The 17,839-nt window shown below is 40.2% G+C and overlaps 1 protein-coding gene across 1 annotated transcript; it reads right to left on the minus strand.

The window, feature by feature from the left end:
- Positions 1-5,419: 5,419 nt before the first annotated feature.
- LOC128722996 (RNA-binding protein spenito) lies at positions 5,420-9,959 on the minus strand. The gene is made up of 2 exons (XM_053816698.1): positions 7,314-9,959; positions 5,420-7,252 (listed from the first exon to the last, which is right to left on the minus strand). Exon 1 carries the CDS (start codon positions 9,924-9,926, stop codon positions 7,536-7,538), a length of 2,391 nt encoding a protein of 796 aa, XP_053672673.1. The 5' UTR covers positions 9,927-9,959; the 3' UTR covers positions 5,420-7,252; positions 7,314-7,535.
- Positions 9,960-17,839: the final 7,880 nt, after the last annotated feature.

A 17,839-nucleotide genomic window follows, 5' to 3' on the forward strand; every position in this document is an offset into this window, starting at 1 on the left:
CTCGCCCATTTGGATATGCAGAAATGGGTTTTAAGGGAAGTGGCATAACTGACCAGCAACCGCTGAGTGGCAGAAAGTGAGAAAGCAAACCACTTTGGCGATGGAAAAGATGAGTTGCGCTAAATAAGGTTTGCTGCCTTCGCAGACGAGAGCGCGTTGACACTGGTCTTCTTTCCTCAAGATAGCCGCGACTCGATCTGCTAATATGCAAGTCTAGTTCCCACCGATCAAACAGTTACCTACTTAATGCTCCTCTTTTCACCCTTCGCTTTGTTTCGAGCGAATTTCCCATCATTTTCCTCTAACTCTCGCACTCTTTCTATTCAGGTTCAATGTTTGTGCCCTTCACGTTGTTGTTTGAGTTGACGGTCGTGTAATCCAGATTTTCCCTGCTTCAAGCTAACGTGGTTGGTTGAAGGAGCTTATATGTGGACTAAGATGACTTTTCTGAGCTTTTGTGCTAAAATTATCATATTTAACTAGCTAATACAACTGCCTTTACATTGCATGTTGTGACTGTTATGACACAATATGTGTCTACTATCTACCATTATACATATAAGATATTATTCAGAGAATAATGTATAACGGATTTGCTGAACATTGTAGTTCAAATATTAGCAAAATATCATTCATTTTAAATTCGTATCTTTTTATAACCTTGAATATTTCTGTTAATTTTTTTTTTCTTATCTATCGTTTGAAGTTTTCAAATAAGATTTCATAAATATTTTTCAGTTCCGGAACTCTACCGGGAAAGACAGTAACAATGTTATGGACAGGGCGTACACCTTTCGTGCCACTTCCCATCATTACTCGCATAAACGTAGCAACTCCACGGCTGCTCTTGCTTTTCCGACCAAACTTAGCAAAGATCCAGTTTCAATCGGGCGCTGGTGGGTACATTCAAGACTTTAGACACCACTTTACCCGCCACTGCCTTGGAAATGGAACAAATCGGTCATTCGGTTGGCTGGAGGATCGATTCCGTTAGCTTCCACTAGCTAGTACTGCTTCTGTTGAGGCTTAGATAGCGCAAATAGTACGCTCCGGTGATATGCCGCCCGCTTCTAACGGAAAAAAAACTCCTGGATGACTCGGTGGATGATCTTGGTCCAGTTGATTCTGGTGGTAGTAAGACGCGTTTCGCTTCTATTAAAAGCTTAATTAAGCTATCACAAATGCTAAAGAGCGCTTTAAGATCGTCGAGCGGATGTGCAATAAATCAGAAAAACCTACACATTAGAAACATAATTTTAGTATCTAAACTGATGATAGTCCGACGAACTAATCATTATAAAAGAGAAAAAGGCACCACCATTCCATGCCGCTCATCGACATCTAGTTGCGAGTTGTTGCAAATTGTAATTATGAAAGTAAATTAACGCTTGTATTTCCTGTTCAATGCTTCTATTGGTCTTTGTCGTCTCTTTTTGAGTTGTTAATCGTTTATAATAATTCACGCAGCCATTAATTCATATTCTAGCAATTTCTATTCAGTTCCTTCGAATAGTATATTCCCTTTTTAAATAGTATCATTATATATAACATTATATGTAACAAATAAGCGCAACATGGGCACACATGATACAACAAAGAATAATTATTTATTATTAGAAATTTATTATCTTTTTTAACTGCGTTACTACTAATAAAGTCACTATCCGTGGATAGTTTTATCTGTCAACGAAAAACCAGAGGGGCGTATCAAAATATAAGTATGTTCTTATCGAACAAATATTTAATGAAATAATAAATGATTTAAATTTTGACTGAAATTTCATGTGTACACAAATAGTAAAAAAAATATTACACCGGTTCGTATTGGCTTCTATTACTAGTATTACTTTTTATGCAGACTGTCGAACGGAGGAGTCACTTAAGTAGTAATACGTTGAGAAAGAGGCCGAGGCGGTTTAAACTCTCCCTTGTGCGATCCAAACGACAGCCCGTACAGGAACAGAACGATAAAAGAGATCACTAACCTCTATCGTCTTTACGCGCGACACGTTGCACGTGGGTCAGAATAGAAAGTTTGACTTCGACATCAAAACATGGTACCTTTTAAGCCAACAACACAACTTGAGATGCCTTAGTCTGAATGAAGTAACGGGGTGAAGGACGATCAACTAACATCATCGTTGTTTTCGACAGGTGGTAAACAGAGCATGTATGGAAGGTATTTAAGAGGGAAGATAAATAAAATATTTTTTTATTTAATGTAGGAACGGAAAGGCCATATTTTAGTAAAATATTTTATCTGACATATATACATATTATATTTTGATGAAAGTCGTAATAGAGCAAGCATTTCTCTGTCATATCTTTTTTTCTTTTTAGCAATCAAAATGGCTTCGTAGATATAATGGCTTAAAAACACATGTTCTTGCTTATGATAGTTCAACTTTGCTAGAATTTTTCTGCTTCATCTCATCTCCAGACGTGTGTCGGATTTCTTGTTTTGTGAACCGAAGAGAAATCTTTCAAAAACCGAGAAACCGGTTCCGATCAATTCGTGTCCAAAGAAGAAGAAAAAAAGCAGTCGTCATATCGTACGACTGTCGGCTAGCAGGTTCCGACATGCTCTAGCGTTATCCTCTTTCGTAGCATTAGAAGAAAAGAATTTTATTTAGTTCCAATGCTTCACACAACAATAGAAAGTGTCCGACTTCGACATCAAACTAAGAATCTGCCGCAGCTAACAAACCCGTGCGGAGGGAAATCAAATTAAATTCTACCTCAAAATCTCTAATTGACACTATTATTTTGAAAAAAAAAATGACAACTTGATTTGAAATTATTTCTTCTGCACTAATATTATCCCAACAGTTTTTCCGTAACTAAAAAAAACAATATATGAAATTAGTTATATGAATGTTCAGATTTAAGATTAAAAAAGATTATGCTGTTTATTAGTATGAAGATGAAAAATGGCTCGATAACAAATCAATTTCATGAAATTAAATTTCTAAAATAATCCTAGATTCTAATCGAGTCGTATTTGTATATTAGCAACTTAAACGCTGTTGACGCTTTTCGCTAATGCACTAATATGCTTTACAGACCATGGCTTTTTACGTGTTTTCATAAAAAAATATTTCACAGAGTAGATCATCAAATTTAAAAATTTATCTTACCTTTAGATTACATATTTTAAATGTAAATTACAGTTATTTCGTATTTGTCATCATTTTGTTTGATTCAAATTAATACACACCCACCCTTTGACGAAATTATCATTGATTTACTATTCTTATAAAAAACGAAGACTTAGATTAGAAATGATGCGGCATTGCAAATTTACCCTTCTTGCCGCACGTTAAAGTTGATTGATTGGTGTGATAGAAACATGCAAATAACCGAAAAACGTACATCATTGATAGATTTATTGTGTGTAGCTTATGTTGGTAGTAGAGTAATAGATTCAAATCGCTTACTATGAATGAATACATTACAATTTGTTCCGTGACGATAGACAACTGATACATTGTATTATCGGCCAACACCATGGAAGTATATAAGTTATCTTCGTAACTGCACATAACACACTATCGCATCTCACTACTCACAATCTTTTCCGAAAGATATACTCTAAAATTCGAAATCACAATCACACACGATTGAATTTGAACGAGCATTCAACGATTGTTGCTCCTTGCAAGGATATCGGAGGGACAATCGATCAACATCGAAAATATTACTTGTACATTCTGTTGGTTTATGTACACGATAACGAAACTTTTAATTTCACAAAACATGGAAAAGAAGTATTAGACATTGTACACTATGCCGGTACACTACTAGGTTTCGTTTGCCGGTTTTAACACTCGAGGCAATTGTGAGAGAAAGAAGGAATTACACACGCTCATAGAGCTCGCATTCGAAAACATGCTGCCGCTCTGCCAGCAAGACTTCGATCTGTGTTTATTTATCGTGACAGTTACGTCCTACAGCAAAAGGTAACGTTTGTAAAACCAATTCTAATTGCAATTTTTACAACAAACGCTACATTCTACTTTTGACGTACATAATGCAAGGTGGCAGGCAGAATAGAAACGAAGATTCTTTGTGAGCTCTCTAAATGAGGAGCCCTATTGCCTTTCCGTATGGGGATGATAAAATTTACATTGTTCGGTTGAGGCCCAACTGCGCCCCTTCAGATTCCACAAAACTCCGTATTTCTACGTCGGTGATTGTATGAAAATTGGCCAACCCGCCCGCAACAAACCACACGTTTAATCAACCACGCACAAAACAAATGTACGCACTCTCACTCCCTTCCATACGCACGCAACCATACACAACGAACACGACATGTCCTGTTTGCATTTTCCGGCACATGAGTTCATCCTAGAAATTTAACTCCGCTACAAAAATTCACATTTTTCATACAATGCAACATTGGAAACACGAACAAAATCACCATAATTTAAAAAAAATCACCAACAAGTTTAAATATCGTGGGAATGTGTTTAAAATGTAATCTAACAAAACGTGCAACAGCACCACACGTAAATTGTTTCACACTTTAAAATGACACAGTGTAATTTGTTTCTTACACCATAAAATTGTGTTGCCCAACATAGAATGAATGTTGGAATATCTAGCATATGCGTCACAATTACGAAAGATCATATCGTGAACTTCATGATCAAATGCCTTAATCGTATAAAATCAATATACACACATATATATATATATATATATATATATATATATATATATATATATATATATATATATATATATATATATATATATATATATATATATATATATATATATATATATATATATATATATATATATATATATATATATATATATATATATATATATATATATATATATATATATAAACATATTCATGTTATGTGCTTAGAACGACCCCAGCACTGCACAACAGCGTCAAAAAAAATCTAAGAAAAATAACCCATGTCACCACTATTACCAATCAACAGGAAACGCACTCACGAAGCACAGCACATTTGCAACCTTTTTTCGGATTTGTTTTTCACGTCATACCCTTCAACAACACAGCAAAATATAGCACATGTTGCATATATCACTTGAGTAAAAATGGTAATCTCACAATTTATGCACGGGGTGATGTGGCACAAAAACCCTGCTGCATTGCTGTGGTTTTACAAGAATAAAAAGCAAATAAGAATCAGAACCTTTTTCCAATACGAAACGAAACACTTTCGAGTCTACTTCACCGTAAAATTGTTTCAGTTTTTACGAACAACAAATTATAGCACTAAACAAAAAACGGTTCAGATTTAAATTGATTGCAAACATTGAATAAATATCTACACTTTTTCGCACATCAATACGCTACAGCAACTATAATACAAAAATTTCGGATGAGCATTAAGGCAAGCCAAGTGCAAATTATTCCTAGATAAACCACCACACCTTCTACAAAATGGATTTAATAAATGGGGAGAGGCCTCATCTGATTCTGAATAATCCATTCAAAAGAAAACAACCAACGATGGACAACCAACAAGCAGTATAAACTGCCATAAGTTGCAAAATCTTCGGACAACAACGAAACACCTTTTACTTTGTTCGTTTCACACATTGCAGGATATTACGTTTCACAATATCAACTTATTTTGATGTTTCAAATATAGAATGGCAAAACCCGAACTCACATATATGATAAATAACATTTCACAAATCATAGATAAAACTTCACTAAACTCATCCACAAAACGACACTTGTTTCAAAAATATTCACCTACTATTACCATTCCGAACTGGTTTCATTTTTTTTGTCCATAGCGACCTTAAGAAAGCAAATTCGGTATGCACCGACATTGTGTAATTTTCTATCCACCATATGCACCTTTGATTGAAAGTAAGTTTATTTATTTCTTATATTTATGCTCTGTGCATGCAATTACACAACACCATAAGTCATTTCAAGTTTAAATCTGTACTTTAGTAACGCACACGCCTCAATTTTGTTCAAGTTACTTTAAATTCTCGCACTGTCCGACATCGCGTTGCTATATCTTGAGTATAGCTTTAAACCGTCAAATTATTCATTATTTTGAAAGTACTAACTGTTAAATTTGTAGGCATGTTATTTCTACTACATGTTATATGACATCTGCATATTTCTCATGCAGAGCGTTGTACAGCAATAAAGTGTCATAAATTTTATGTATTGCCCTAAAGCCAATAGATTCTTGAACATTTAATACGAGGATTATGTTTCACGTAGCAAAATTTCTCAACATTAAACGCAACTCTGTAGAATACTCAAACTATATGCTTCATCCCTCTACCAGATTACATTCCGATTTGATAAACATTCAAACTAACTATCCATCATAGTTATAAATTTATGTTCTGTTTTTTTGTTGTTGTTTAAAATAATGCATTTCAGATAAACAAACAAAATCGTATGCAAACAAAACTAAACTAATTTCTTTGTAAATAACTGTTTTTGCTTTTCCTATATATTGTTCACATTTCCTGCCTTCGAAATGATAAAATGTCGAATACCTGACCAAAAAGATGTTGTTTCCTTTAACAATCTATAATCTAATTATCAACATTAGATATTTTTTGTCTTGCTGAGTTCCACGCGCTGCTGCACACAACTTAAAATAAACACTCAACACATGCACAAATTCACGCACAATATTAGCTCCAGTGACTTGGGGATAGTAACATTCTACTAAAACACGAGCACGCTCCAAGTAGTGGAGGGGAGAAAAGCGCGCACTGTATTCTTATGTATTCTTCAACATAATCACAACGTCGAGAGATTTGTTTATAGAAAACTTTTACTTCAAATACCGGTCACTGGTCGTCGACGAATGGAAGTATTAATTAGAAATTGCAATATTATTTATAGAATCACTGCAAATATGAATCTCCTTCCTGTGAAGCTTGAAGGTGGTATGCTGCCCGCTCGGCGTGGGTCAATGACATTGCTAATCTCCTCTTTTGCGTTGACATGATGGTGAGAAAATATGAGATGAGTTGTGTGTACTTACGACGATTGGATTGCTTCCATCTTATGTGCCCAATGCAGTGTTTTCGAGGGCAATACTTTTCTTATTAATAGCATAGAGCATATCTATTTCTATCACGTGTGTGTATGCATGTATGTGAGTGTGTGGTTTGTGTTATTAACAATCAAAACCAAAATCAAATATTTGCTACGCCGCATTGAGCGTAGTTAAGGAAAATAGTCGAAAATGACCGCCAGTGGTTTTCCAAAGAACGTCACCTAAAAAGAACAAAAAACTCTTCAACAACCATGAACAACTGCGCCCGTTAATTCTGCTCACCTCAAAACACACACGTTGCGTTGCGTAGTGTAAATATAAAACTTCTTGCTCTACTATGATTTTTCTAGTAGAATGTCGTCTCCTACGAATGTTTTAGTTTCTTTTGTAGTTACTTATTATGCGGTAGATGGTAGATTATTTTAACTTATTACTTTTCGCTGTCTTATTGTTTCTTTTTTTCTTCGAATCCGATTCCCGGTCTTCGCTACCGGTCTCCTGTTCCTAGGCAGTCCCACCCCGCACCACTACGATCACGAGGTGATCTTCCTTAAGACCTTCCTCCGTCAGATTATGACAGGTGCGTTTCAAAAGTTCAGTGGAAAACTCGCAAGGAGGGAAAGAGTAAAGCACACCTGTGGCTTCCGTTTCCTTGTTTAATAACGAAATAACACCAGCGGCTTCCTTTTGTTTCAAATACGTCACCAAATTTCGCAGTGGACGGGTTTGCACACTAGCGTCATCAGACGACGTGACAGAGGACGTCGATCCGGGTAGCCCCAGGAAAATCGCGTGCGAGGACGACGAGGAAATTCGCTTCTGAACGTCCTCCAGCTTAGGCTGGTCGAGGCGCAGACGTTGCGTGATACGTAAATGATGTTTGCCATCCTCGTCTTTCATCAACCCGTCTACAATATCTGCGTCACCGTCGGTTAGATGGAACTTGGCCGGGAAAAGCGAGCTTTTAAGGATGAGTGCACCCTGCCAAACTGTTGTCGACTTTCGCGCTACTTCCGGCAATGTCCTAGCCGTTGTCAATACACCATTACGGCGCGAAGATGAATCAGAGTCCGAATCAGCAGGACTACGGCGACGAGGTGATCTGGAGCGAGAGCGATCGATGCCACCCGGTTCGCGTGAACCTGAGCGACGTCGCTGATCATATTCGCCTCCTTCGCCGCCACCACTTGGACGACGCCATTCTTCCTCTCCACCGCCTGGTCCGTGATGTGGTGGTCCACCGGCTCCTCCCGCCGGACGATGCCCTTCATGATGGAAGCCCCCGCGGAAGCTTCCACCGCTACCGCCTCCTCGCCCACGATAGCCACCGCTACCTGCACCGCCGCCACCACTGCCTCGGCCGCGGAATGAGCGTGCTCCATAACCGCTTCCTCCGTAACCAGGAGGTGCGTCATCATACGGAGCGCCGGCTCCTTCCGGGTACTCATACTCAGGAACCCGACGATATTCGCCCCCACTCTCCTCAAATGGGCGCTTCGGGAACGGTGGAGCCGTACCGTTATCGGCAAAATCGATACGAATGCGGCGGTCAGGTGCTCCCAGCGGAAAGCCACGCATTTCCTTCACCGCACCCGTGGCTGCATCGATCGAATCGTACAAAATGTACGCCTGAGTGTCTCCTTTGGCGTACTCTATCTTCTTAATTGCTCCAAAGCGGTCAAACTCCCGCTCGAGCTGCGTTACCGAGGTCCAAGCACCGAGGCCTCCGACCCAGATACGCGTAGTTGGAGTCGCTTTTCCGTACCCGATTTTGCACTGAAATTTGCCAATGTACTGTCCGGAAAGTTCCACCTTTGCTCGGTGCGCCATATCCAGAGTTTGGTAACGCACAAAAGCGAAAGCATTGCCAGTGCCGGGCGGCGGCCGCTTGATATCTATGTCTTCCACTAGTCCGTATTTGCCGAAAATGCGTCGCAATTCATCGTCCGAGATATTTATCTCCAAATTGCCAGCAAACAACGTACGCGTCGAGAGCGGATCATCTTCCGGTTGAATGTGGTGCAGATAGTTCGGGAACTTGTCCTTCTTGTTCTCTGGCTTTTCGAACGGTGCCCGCGGTCTGGGAAGGTACGGGCGTGGCATATAATGATGATGCGGTGGTCCCGGATGAATATGCGGTGGACCATGATGATGCATCGGCGGTCCACGTGGCATGTAATCATGATGCATCGGAGGCCTGAAGTCGGGATGATGCATGCGACCTCCCGGTGGAGGACCGTAACCATCGTACGGATGGTGCTCCGGTGGCCGTCGTCGATCCGGCGGCGGAACACCCGGTGATCGGGCATAGTAATGACGATCGTACTCGGACGGTGAAGCCGATCTTGGCCGACGGTACGATTCCGATTTGGATGATTCGTACACTGGTTCGACCAAAGCTACCTTATCGTGTAGAATGATGCGCGATTTAGCGTGCTTTGCCTCACGGGCATCTTCGGGTGTACGGAAACATACGTACGCTACACGCTCGTCTAGATCGTGCGACACCCGAATGCTGAAATCACCAAACTTTTTATATTCCCGGTATAGGGTTTCTTTAATGAACTCATCCGAAGCTTTCGGATGCAGCGCGCTCACGCACAGCACCTTGTAGGTGTACCGGTCACTACCGCCGCCTCCGCTAATATCGGCCCGGCTGCGGGACGAGCTATACTCTTCACGATGCGGCGATGCATAGCGAGCCCTGGGGCTCGGAGAACGGGCCACACGTCGTCGCATTCTATCGGGGGTCACTCTTTCGTCGGAGCTATCGTCGTAACGTCCAATACTTCCGCGTCGCTTTGATCTAGGTGGAGATTCGCGCGATGCGCTACGTTTCATGTTATGAATCTTCACAGTAATACGATCTCGCTCACTTGACCGAATGCTACTCATGAGCCGTCGTGTCGAAGATTACTTTTGCCAGTTTGATGAGTTTTGATTTTACTTTACGGACGACACACGCTAGATAAGAGCAACAGTGCAAGAGCTAGCTTTTTGCAAGACCAATTTTTTTCTCACGATTAAAGCTAGAAATAAAAATACAAAACATTGCCTTCGTCAGTAAGTTTGAATCGTTGGTCACGCGATGTATTTACATAGAAATGGTTCTATTTCAACCTGCTGCAGAGATCAAGTCCTTAAATGCACCATACCGTCCTTTTATTTCACTTGAACTTCATTCTTTACAAAGCTTCCACAGTAGCTACCAACCATTGCCGCATGTTGTGTTCGATTCACTCACACAACTTATATTTTCATACAACACCGCACACACACACACGCAGACGCCATACCGAACACTCGAAAATCATTGACATTACAAAATGGCGTCATTTTTTTCACATAGAGACTACTACCCTTAAAATTCGTCATGTTATACTCACCATTTAAAAGCAAACTTTCAATCCCACAACGACACTTTCTATTGCATACAATATACTTTTAATTTGCACACGGTAAATAAAAATTATTTGGTTGAAATTGATTCATACGTCGCACCGTCTACGGCACAGTATTACATATATATATTCACCACTAACATTTTCTTAGCAAAAAAATATGATTTTATCGTCTTCACCAACCAAAAAAGTCAATGATTTCAGTTATATTTTAACAATCCCGTAACACAACCCTAGGTTGTTGGCCAGCCCCCTTTGCCGGTGGATGTAGGGATTTATAATTTTTTTTCTCTGCCGAATTCAGCCATCTTGGATGAAACCGAAGACTCGCACCATTCTCTGACGGGTGCACTGCACCGTTCATCTAACTACAATCATTTATTATTACTCTACAATAATTGTACTCACTCCACGTATGTTTTCTCGGCAGGAGGTTTCGTAAAATAAAAAACTAAAGATCGCGTCACGGACTTTCCAATTTTGCTTCCATACGATGCAGCTTCTTTCTCCGGAACCAGCAAATGACGAATTTTATTGACAGTTGTCATTTTCGATGTAAAGATCGCGACTAAATGACGCGTCATAAAACATCGCATAAAAAACCTATTGTCAAGCAAGTCAAAATCAAAAAATGGTAAAACTTTTAAGAAAAAGCTATTATTTTATACAAAATACTCTGAACTAGTAAATAAACGATTTTAATCTGTTACAATGAGCATTTTTTTGTTTTTCATTACCTAAATAAATATCACGAGCCATGCAGATGTTTATGATAAAAGATTCAAGTGTTATTTAAGAATGATTTGTATTGTATTTTAAACTTTCCTTGCGGCTCATTAATCAACAATAACTGTTTCTTTTACTAGTATAAAATAAAACTCTGCGGTACTTTTTATCAATAAGAAATGTACTCTAGTACACCACATCAGGAGTCGAATGCTGTGGGACCGGTGGTACAACGGTAATTATAGCTAATTATACTTATTATGCTTGCGAAACCGTTGCAGATGAAATTGTTCTACAATGCCAAGTGTTGTGCCGAATTTAATTCTGGAACCGAAGTTCTATGGTATTAGTTGTTTTACAACTGCACGTTTTGCACTTTAAATAGGCCATAGCCCATATGATATACATTCAGACAGTAAGTACAGTAAGAAACCGAAAAATTCAGCAAATTGTTATTGAGGTATGGACTAGTGCATCGAAGCATCAAAGAGAGACAGATCACAGTGTACAGCGCTACTATGGTATTAAGATGTTGAATAACACCTACATAATTTCTTCCTAGAGCTTCATAGAGCCTAGAGCAATAGAATATCAATCGCTGGACAGTTCTACACCATGCAGAAAATCTTTTAGAAATTGGCAGAGAAAAATTTTAGTCCTTCCTGTTCTTCATCTATTTATACCCGTGTGCCGAAGTAGCTACGATGAACTTTACAACACTATAAACTTTTTGAATCCCAGGCAAGCTTACCCGGTTTGATAACATGATTATGACCAACAGAACATACCAGATGAGTAGATAACAAAGGGGTGGGGCTCAGGAGTAGAAAAAGAACTTGGAAATCTTCTGCAAATCAATGCAGATCGTATGCTGATAATATAGATATATATGCTTATAATATAGAGTAAATTGCAAGCTAAAACTTTTCATATTTCAAAGTGAGCCTTAATTTTTCCTCCATTGACACGGACTTTGTTCAAAGCTAACAAAACCATCTTAGCATATGTTACGTTTCTTAAATAAATAACAATAACAGGATCTTCAACAGCCGATACACTGGTCAAGACAATTAAGAAGCACGTAATCCATTAACTACTAAGATTTAATTGGGGAAAAAATATTACTCAACACGTTTGATAAATTTTCTATCTGCAACTGCGCTAGGGCGCAGTCATAAAAACAAAATATAAAAAATGCTTTCTACTGCTCAGGTTCGGCCTTTTTTTGATTTCTGGGAACATATTTTCGATTTGTCAAACAACTAATTTGAACAGATTAAATGTTTAAATTGAATGTTTAAAATTAGAATATGTTGAAGTTTTCGAATCATTGAAACTTTTTTTTTTAATAAATACCGTTATCATTGAACATGATTGAACAGCGTTGTGTTCGATGATGTCCGAGCTTGGCATTGCTGCATCGTTTCCTTGAAACTTTCACAGATTTTGAGGTCGGCCTCCTTTTCTATGCACTTGAGAAATTGTTTAATCTCCATGTTGCACTCCGCACTGGTTGATGATTTCTGTGGTAGGGTTTCAGTTGCTACGACGGTCTTTTGCTCCGTGTCCTGCACAACTTGACTCGATTCTTTGGTTTCTGTTCTTTCAAAAAATCCTCCTAGAGCCCGTCCAAGAACGGAGCCTATTGCAACTCCACCGGCCGTTGCTGCCATCTGGGCAAAAAGTCCCGAGCCAGGCGCAGGGGTTTTCGTTGATTCTGGGGGTTTTACTGACGTGTTAGACCCATTTGAGCTTACATTATGGGTAGTTTTGGATTCGGTAGAAGTTGATTTTCGGGGTGAAACCGGCTTTGAACGAGGGTCACGGCGTGGCATTCTAGAAGATATATTTTAACTGTGTCTGGTTTAAATGGGGTCAAACAAAGCCTACTGTAGCAATTGTACTAGTTTGAAGTAATTTTATGCAAATGTCATATTTCACAGTCAGATTCGATCAACTACAAATACGATATTTAGGGAACATATTTTAAAATGTATAATATTGAAAAGCTAAAAACGCTCTAAACCTATCACTCGTAAAAAATAAATTTCGATGCAGACGAGGCAGGTTAGCATATAGAACCACCCTTAGATGCTACCGTACGGTGAAGGATGGCCCTCTGATCTACTTACAGGGTGCAAATTAATGCATCACGAATGCGCAACCTCTAAAGGCGGCGCCATAGTGAAATCGGGTGTGTTTTGTATCTCAACTCATTTTTATCATTTGTCCATCAAAAGTGTAGTCAAGTGTTGTTGATATTTTGATATCAAAAAGAAATGGCACCTCGGGAAAAGCAAAAATCGCACAGCAATAGAAAAGCGCTTTCGGAATCCTCGTTGACCGCCTCAGAGTTCTTATAAGATGTGAAAGAAAATATTTAGCAAACATTTTGTCTCATCTAATACCGAGTAAAATTTATATTCCAAATGCACACATTTAAGGTCCTGAAGAACGTTATCATTTTTATTTTTCGCAGAGCAATATTTGTTCACCGTATCTCAGTATATTTACACCTGCGTGGCATCCGGCCCACAAGATTCCTCGAAGCAATCCTTTCCCTTCCTTGTTGGCATTATGGCGCCATGTTGAGACAAACAGAACGGGGACAGAAATCTCTGCAATCTAAAGCCCACCGTACCGATGTTGTACGGAAAGAACAAGGGGTGTGGAGTGATAAATAAAAAAAGCATAGTAAAATTAAAACAATACTGACCAATCAGACAATCCCACGGGAATGTCTGAATGTAGTAAATGATGCATCGAGAAAGAGCCTAGGTTTTACTGTCTCTCTGTTGGGCAATATAATTACCTCCAACCATTCTGCGGACGATACCGATGCTCATTTCAACAACGTGTAACGTCTTTCCTATCTTCAAACGCCCGATGGTCGTGATACTAAAATTGTACTCTCGGTCTTTATCTTATCTCCAGCCAGCGCAATGTTTCGATGAATGTGAAGCAAAGTAGCGAACAGAGCGCGATCTACCGACTAAAATGAATAAGCGTCGTTGTTGTCCTCGTACCACGTCAATGGGTTTCGGTCTGCAGGTGGAAAAATTTCTTATTCGTGTCAATAAGGAAGGTTTTCCAAGTTCTGTAGAGAAATGCAACAACCTGAGCAACAAACGATATTGCACAACAGATAGCGCAGCAAGTTGAACATCAAATACGGCCATATTTTGAAACACCCGTTAGGCTATTAGTATGAGGAATTCAAGAATGGAGCTCATGCTTATGCTGCAGCATACTGTGCTTTTCCTAGTTCCGAAATATTGATACTATACCCATACGTTTGCGTTTTCCTCGATTATAAATTCAACCATTTTAGCGATCATATGCAAAATCATATGGTATGGGATTATTTAGCGAAGCATCAGAATACAATAATTGCAATCATTGCATTGCAGTTAATTTCATCTTTGTTTTCTCTTTATCTTCTTTTAATCCGGTTAATCATTCTCCACCCGGTTATTGCATAATCATTTTTTCACTGATATACATTATATCGGCAAAAATTATATCATAATTTTTTTTTCAAAAGATATCTATCTGAATAACCAAATAATAAGAAATACATGACAGAGTTAAATTTTTCTAAAGTAGTGGAAGAAAGCTAGTAAATTCATATCAAAGAATGTAACAACATTAAGATTTTATAAATTGATATCGAAAGGAATCGAATCACGAATTATGGCGTTTAAATTTCGTTTTAAGGCATAAACCCTCGTTGTAACAATACGTTTCCAGTAGCTACGTCTAGCTAATTGCGTTTCCCTAATTCCGCTCTGTAGCTCTAGGCAAAACCGAATTATTCGATAAAAGCAATCGCATACACCTCACAGTGATGTAATCGAATTTACTAGCTAACCGCATCCGTACCGAGGTCGCGGAGTTGCACCAACTAGTAACTAGTATTACCAAACAACCTGTTGATTCTCCTGGTTGTAGCAGCTTTGCTTCTATCGTCCGACCGGCTAAACACACCAGTCGTGCACATCGAGATCAGAATCCTCTAGTTTTACATCCGTTTCGGAACCCCGGTTTCTCGGTGCACCGGAAGCTGCCGGTGTGTTGCAGACATGCATATATGTATGTGTGACTATCTATGTGTGTGTGTGTGTTGGTGTATATCGGAGGTGCTCGAAATTAGATTGCCACGGCAAAGTAGAACAGCAAACATATGTCCACCGAAGTGTGTGTCTGGCTATAATGTACGGTGATAATGGCGCGATCATGTGCGCTGCGATGCTCCATGTGGCTCGAAGCGCACGTCGTGGGGAATTAAATTGCCTCAGCGCAAGGCTTGGGGCCATCCCGTGATTTACAGCGGCCATCCTCGCCCATCCATCTACGCGTGATGATGTGGTGGCTGTGCATCGAAACAAGGCCTAAATAAAGTCAAACAAATACCGGCTTATTGCAGGCCGGTAACGTTGCGGCATTTCCCGTGTTCCTGTTGGACAAACGGGGACGTTATTTTAGACACTGTGGCCTCGGTGACAGGTGACTGATATCGCATGTTGCTTCTGAGGCTCCCTGGACCTAGGAAGCCAGGAGTGGGATCCGTGGCACACCGTCATACCGGGTAGACACATTAAGCAAACCGTGTTAACATATTAGACAAACACGTACGTACACGCTCGCTGCGGTGGAGGTCGCTTCACCAAACCTGTCCTAAAAAGAGCCAACTCTTCGCTCTTTCGGCAGTGTGGTGACAATATAAGAAAAATGTTGCCCTCACCTTCTGGTTGCGGCTTCTCTGCTTCCCGTGCCGATAGAACCAGATTGAGACGATATCCTGCGATCGCGGCATGTAATGATCTAACGCAGCAAGCGGCATGGTGACACCCGTTGGAGGCCAGAGCATCGTATGGTCGGGGCAGTGTTTGCTTTGTCTTAAAATCAATATTGCCCTTGGTTTTGTATTTTATTGTTTTTTTTTTTTCGTTTGACTCGGGTGTCTTGGGCGTATAACGACTATGATGAACAATACCATCCGAAGAGCGATGATGCTGCGAAATGGGAAAAAAATCCGAATGTACGCATAAGACACTTGAGTGGCGCGCTCATATTGCTTTACTTTTATTATTTTTAATCATACAGTTTATATCTAAATTATGTCTGATTTATCGTTGCATGCTCTTCCATTACAGGCTATCATCGTTCATCGAAATAATTTAAATTTAACTTAAATCACATATGCGCATCGTCAAGTAAATTCAAAGCAAGTCATATGCATAGGTTGTCTAACGAACGATAAGCTGTCGCATGCTATACTATTTGCGGACCACGTGTTTGGTATAGGATTGGTAGTATGATAGAACGATAAAGCTATTACTCACATCACAAAAATAGTGATAAGATTCGAAAAAGAGATGGAAGAAAGACTACTAATGGACGCTCTTTTAGATATATTCTTTTGAGCTAGGATTTGTTTTACATTTTTTTATATTATTTGAAATATATGACAGTCGTTGGTGATTTTCAAGTGCTTCAAAAAGTGAGCAATTTGTTGCAAATTGAATGTATTATCTTTATCCCAAATAGTAATACTCCATCCCCTAGGAGGTGTCTAACCGTGTCGAGGTAAGAGAGACAATAAAGCAAACCTGGAGATGCATGTGTTTGCATAGATAACGCCATCTTCGTTCAGCCCCGTCATATTCGAGATCCTCGGGAGTGCTATGGTGTGTAGGTATTTTTTTGTATCATCTCACAGTGATGTGCAGCAGTCGTGTCATCTCGCTGGCGCGATCGTTTTGAAGATCTCCCACCTTTCGGATGCGCATGGCGGCAGTTGTAACAGGTGTCAACAGCATTACAAACGCGCCAGAGTAAGAGGGATGGAAGTGGCCACCGAAGAAGTGTTCGCGACTGCAACCAAGAGTGTGTCGTACCTTAGATATCTTATCAATTATCACATATTTGTTCTTCTCGCACACAGTCGAGCACCCTGCGGCCTACACCCATCTCAGGGCTATCTTGCACACGTTAAGCAAGGTGTGTTGATATCGGTAAGCGCGCACAGTACCCGCCCTACCTGCAGTGCCTCATTACGCACCATGACGCACACACCAACCGGGCCGCAGCCTCGCTGGAGTTGCGAGGTCTGGCCGGTAATGGGGTGGAAGCCACCCGAGGACGTGGCCTGGGGAGCGACAACACAAGTGGCTCTTCTGTCTGCGGCTACCACCGGTCGCATTTGGAAGGCTATAGGAAGCTACCGCACCGGCACGTCAGCTCATTTCGTGTTGAAACGTGGTTTGAGTCGCTCCGAAAGTTCCGGACAATTGGCAGTCTTCTAGTGGTCGCCCGCCATACGCCAGCAAATGGCGACCACTCCAGGATCGGCGGACGTACAGCAGCACTGTATTCCTGCATTCGTCAGCCTGACACTCGCCACCGTGGCTGGTTTGATTGAGCAACGTACGAGAGGATGTGTGCAACAGTTTGTGGTACGGCAACCTGAACCGTACAACCGTACAGGTTGTGGGTAGTTGTTTTTTTTTTCGGTAAATATTAGATTAACGTGTCAGCCATCGAATTCACCGCGAGCTAGATGAGTTGTCGCCTGAAACACCACTACCTCGAGGAACGCGGTTACGTCCCGTTCGAATTTTTGTGTCAATAGTGGGACAAGATTGTGCGCTTAGATGGCCGTTGAAGCGTCGTGAACAT

The sequence above is a fragment of the Anopheles nili genome, chromosome 3 (assembly GCF_943737925.1).
Source record: "Anopheles nili chromosome 3, idAnoNiliSN_F5_01, whole genome shotgun sequence".
Taxonomy (NCBI): Eukaryota; Metazoa; Arthropoda; class Insecta; order Diptera; family Culicidae; genus Anopheles; species Anopheles nili.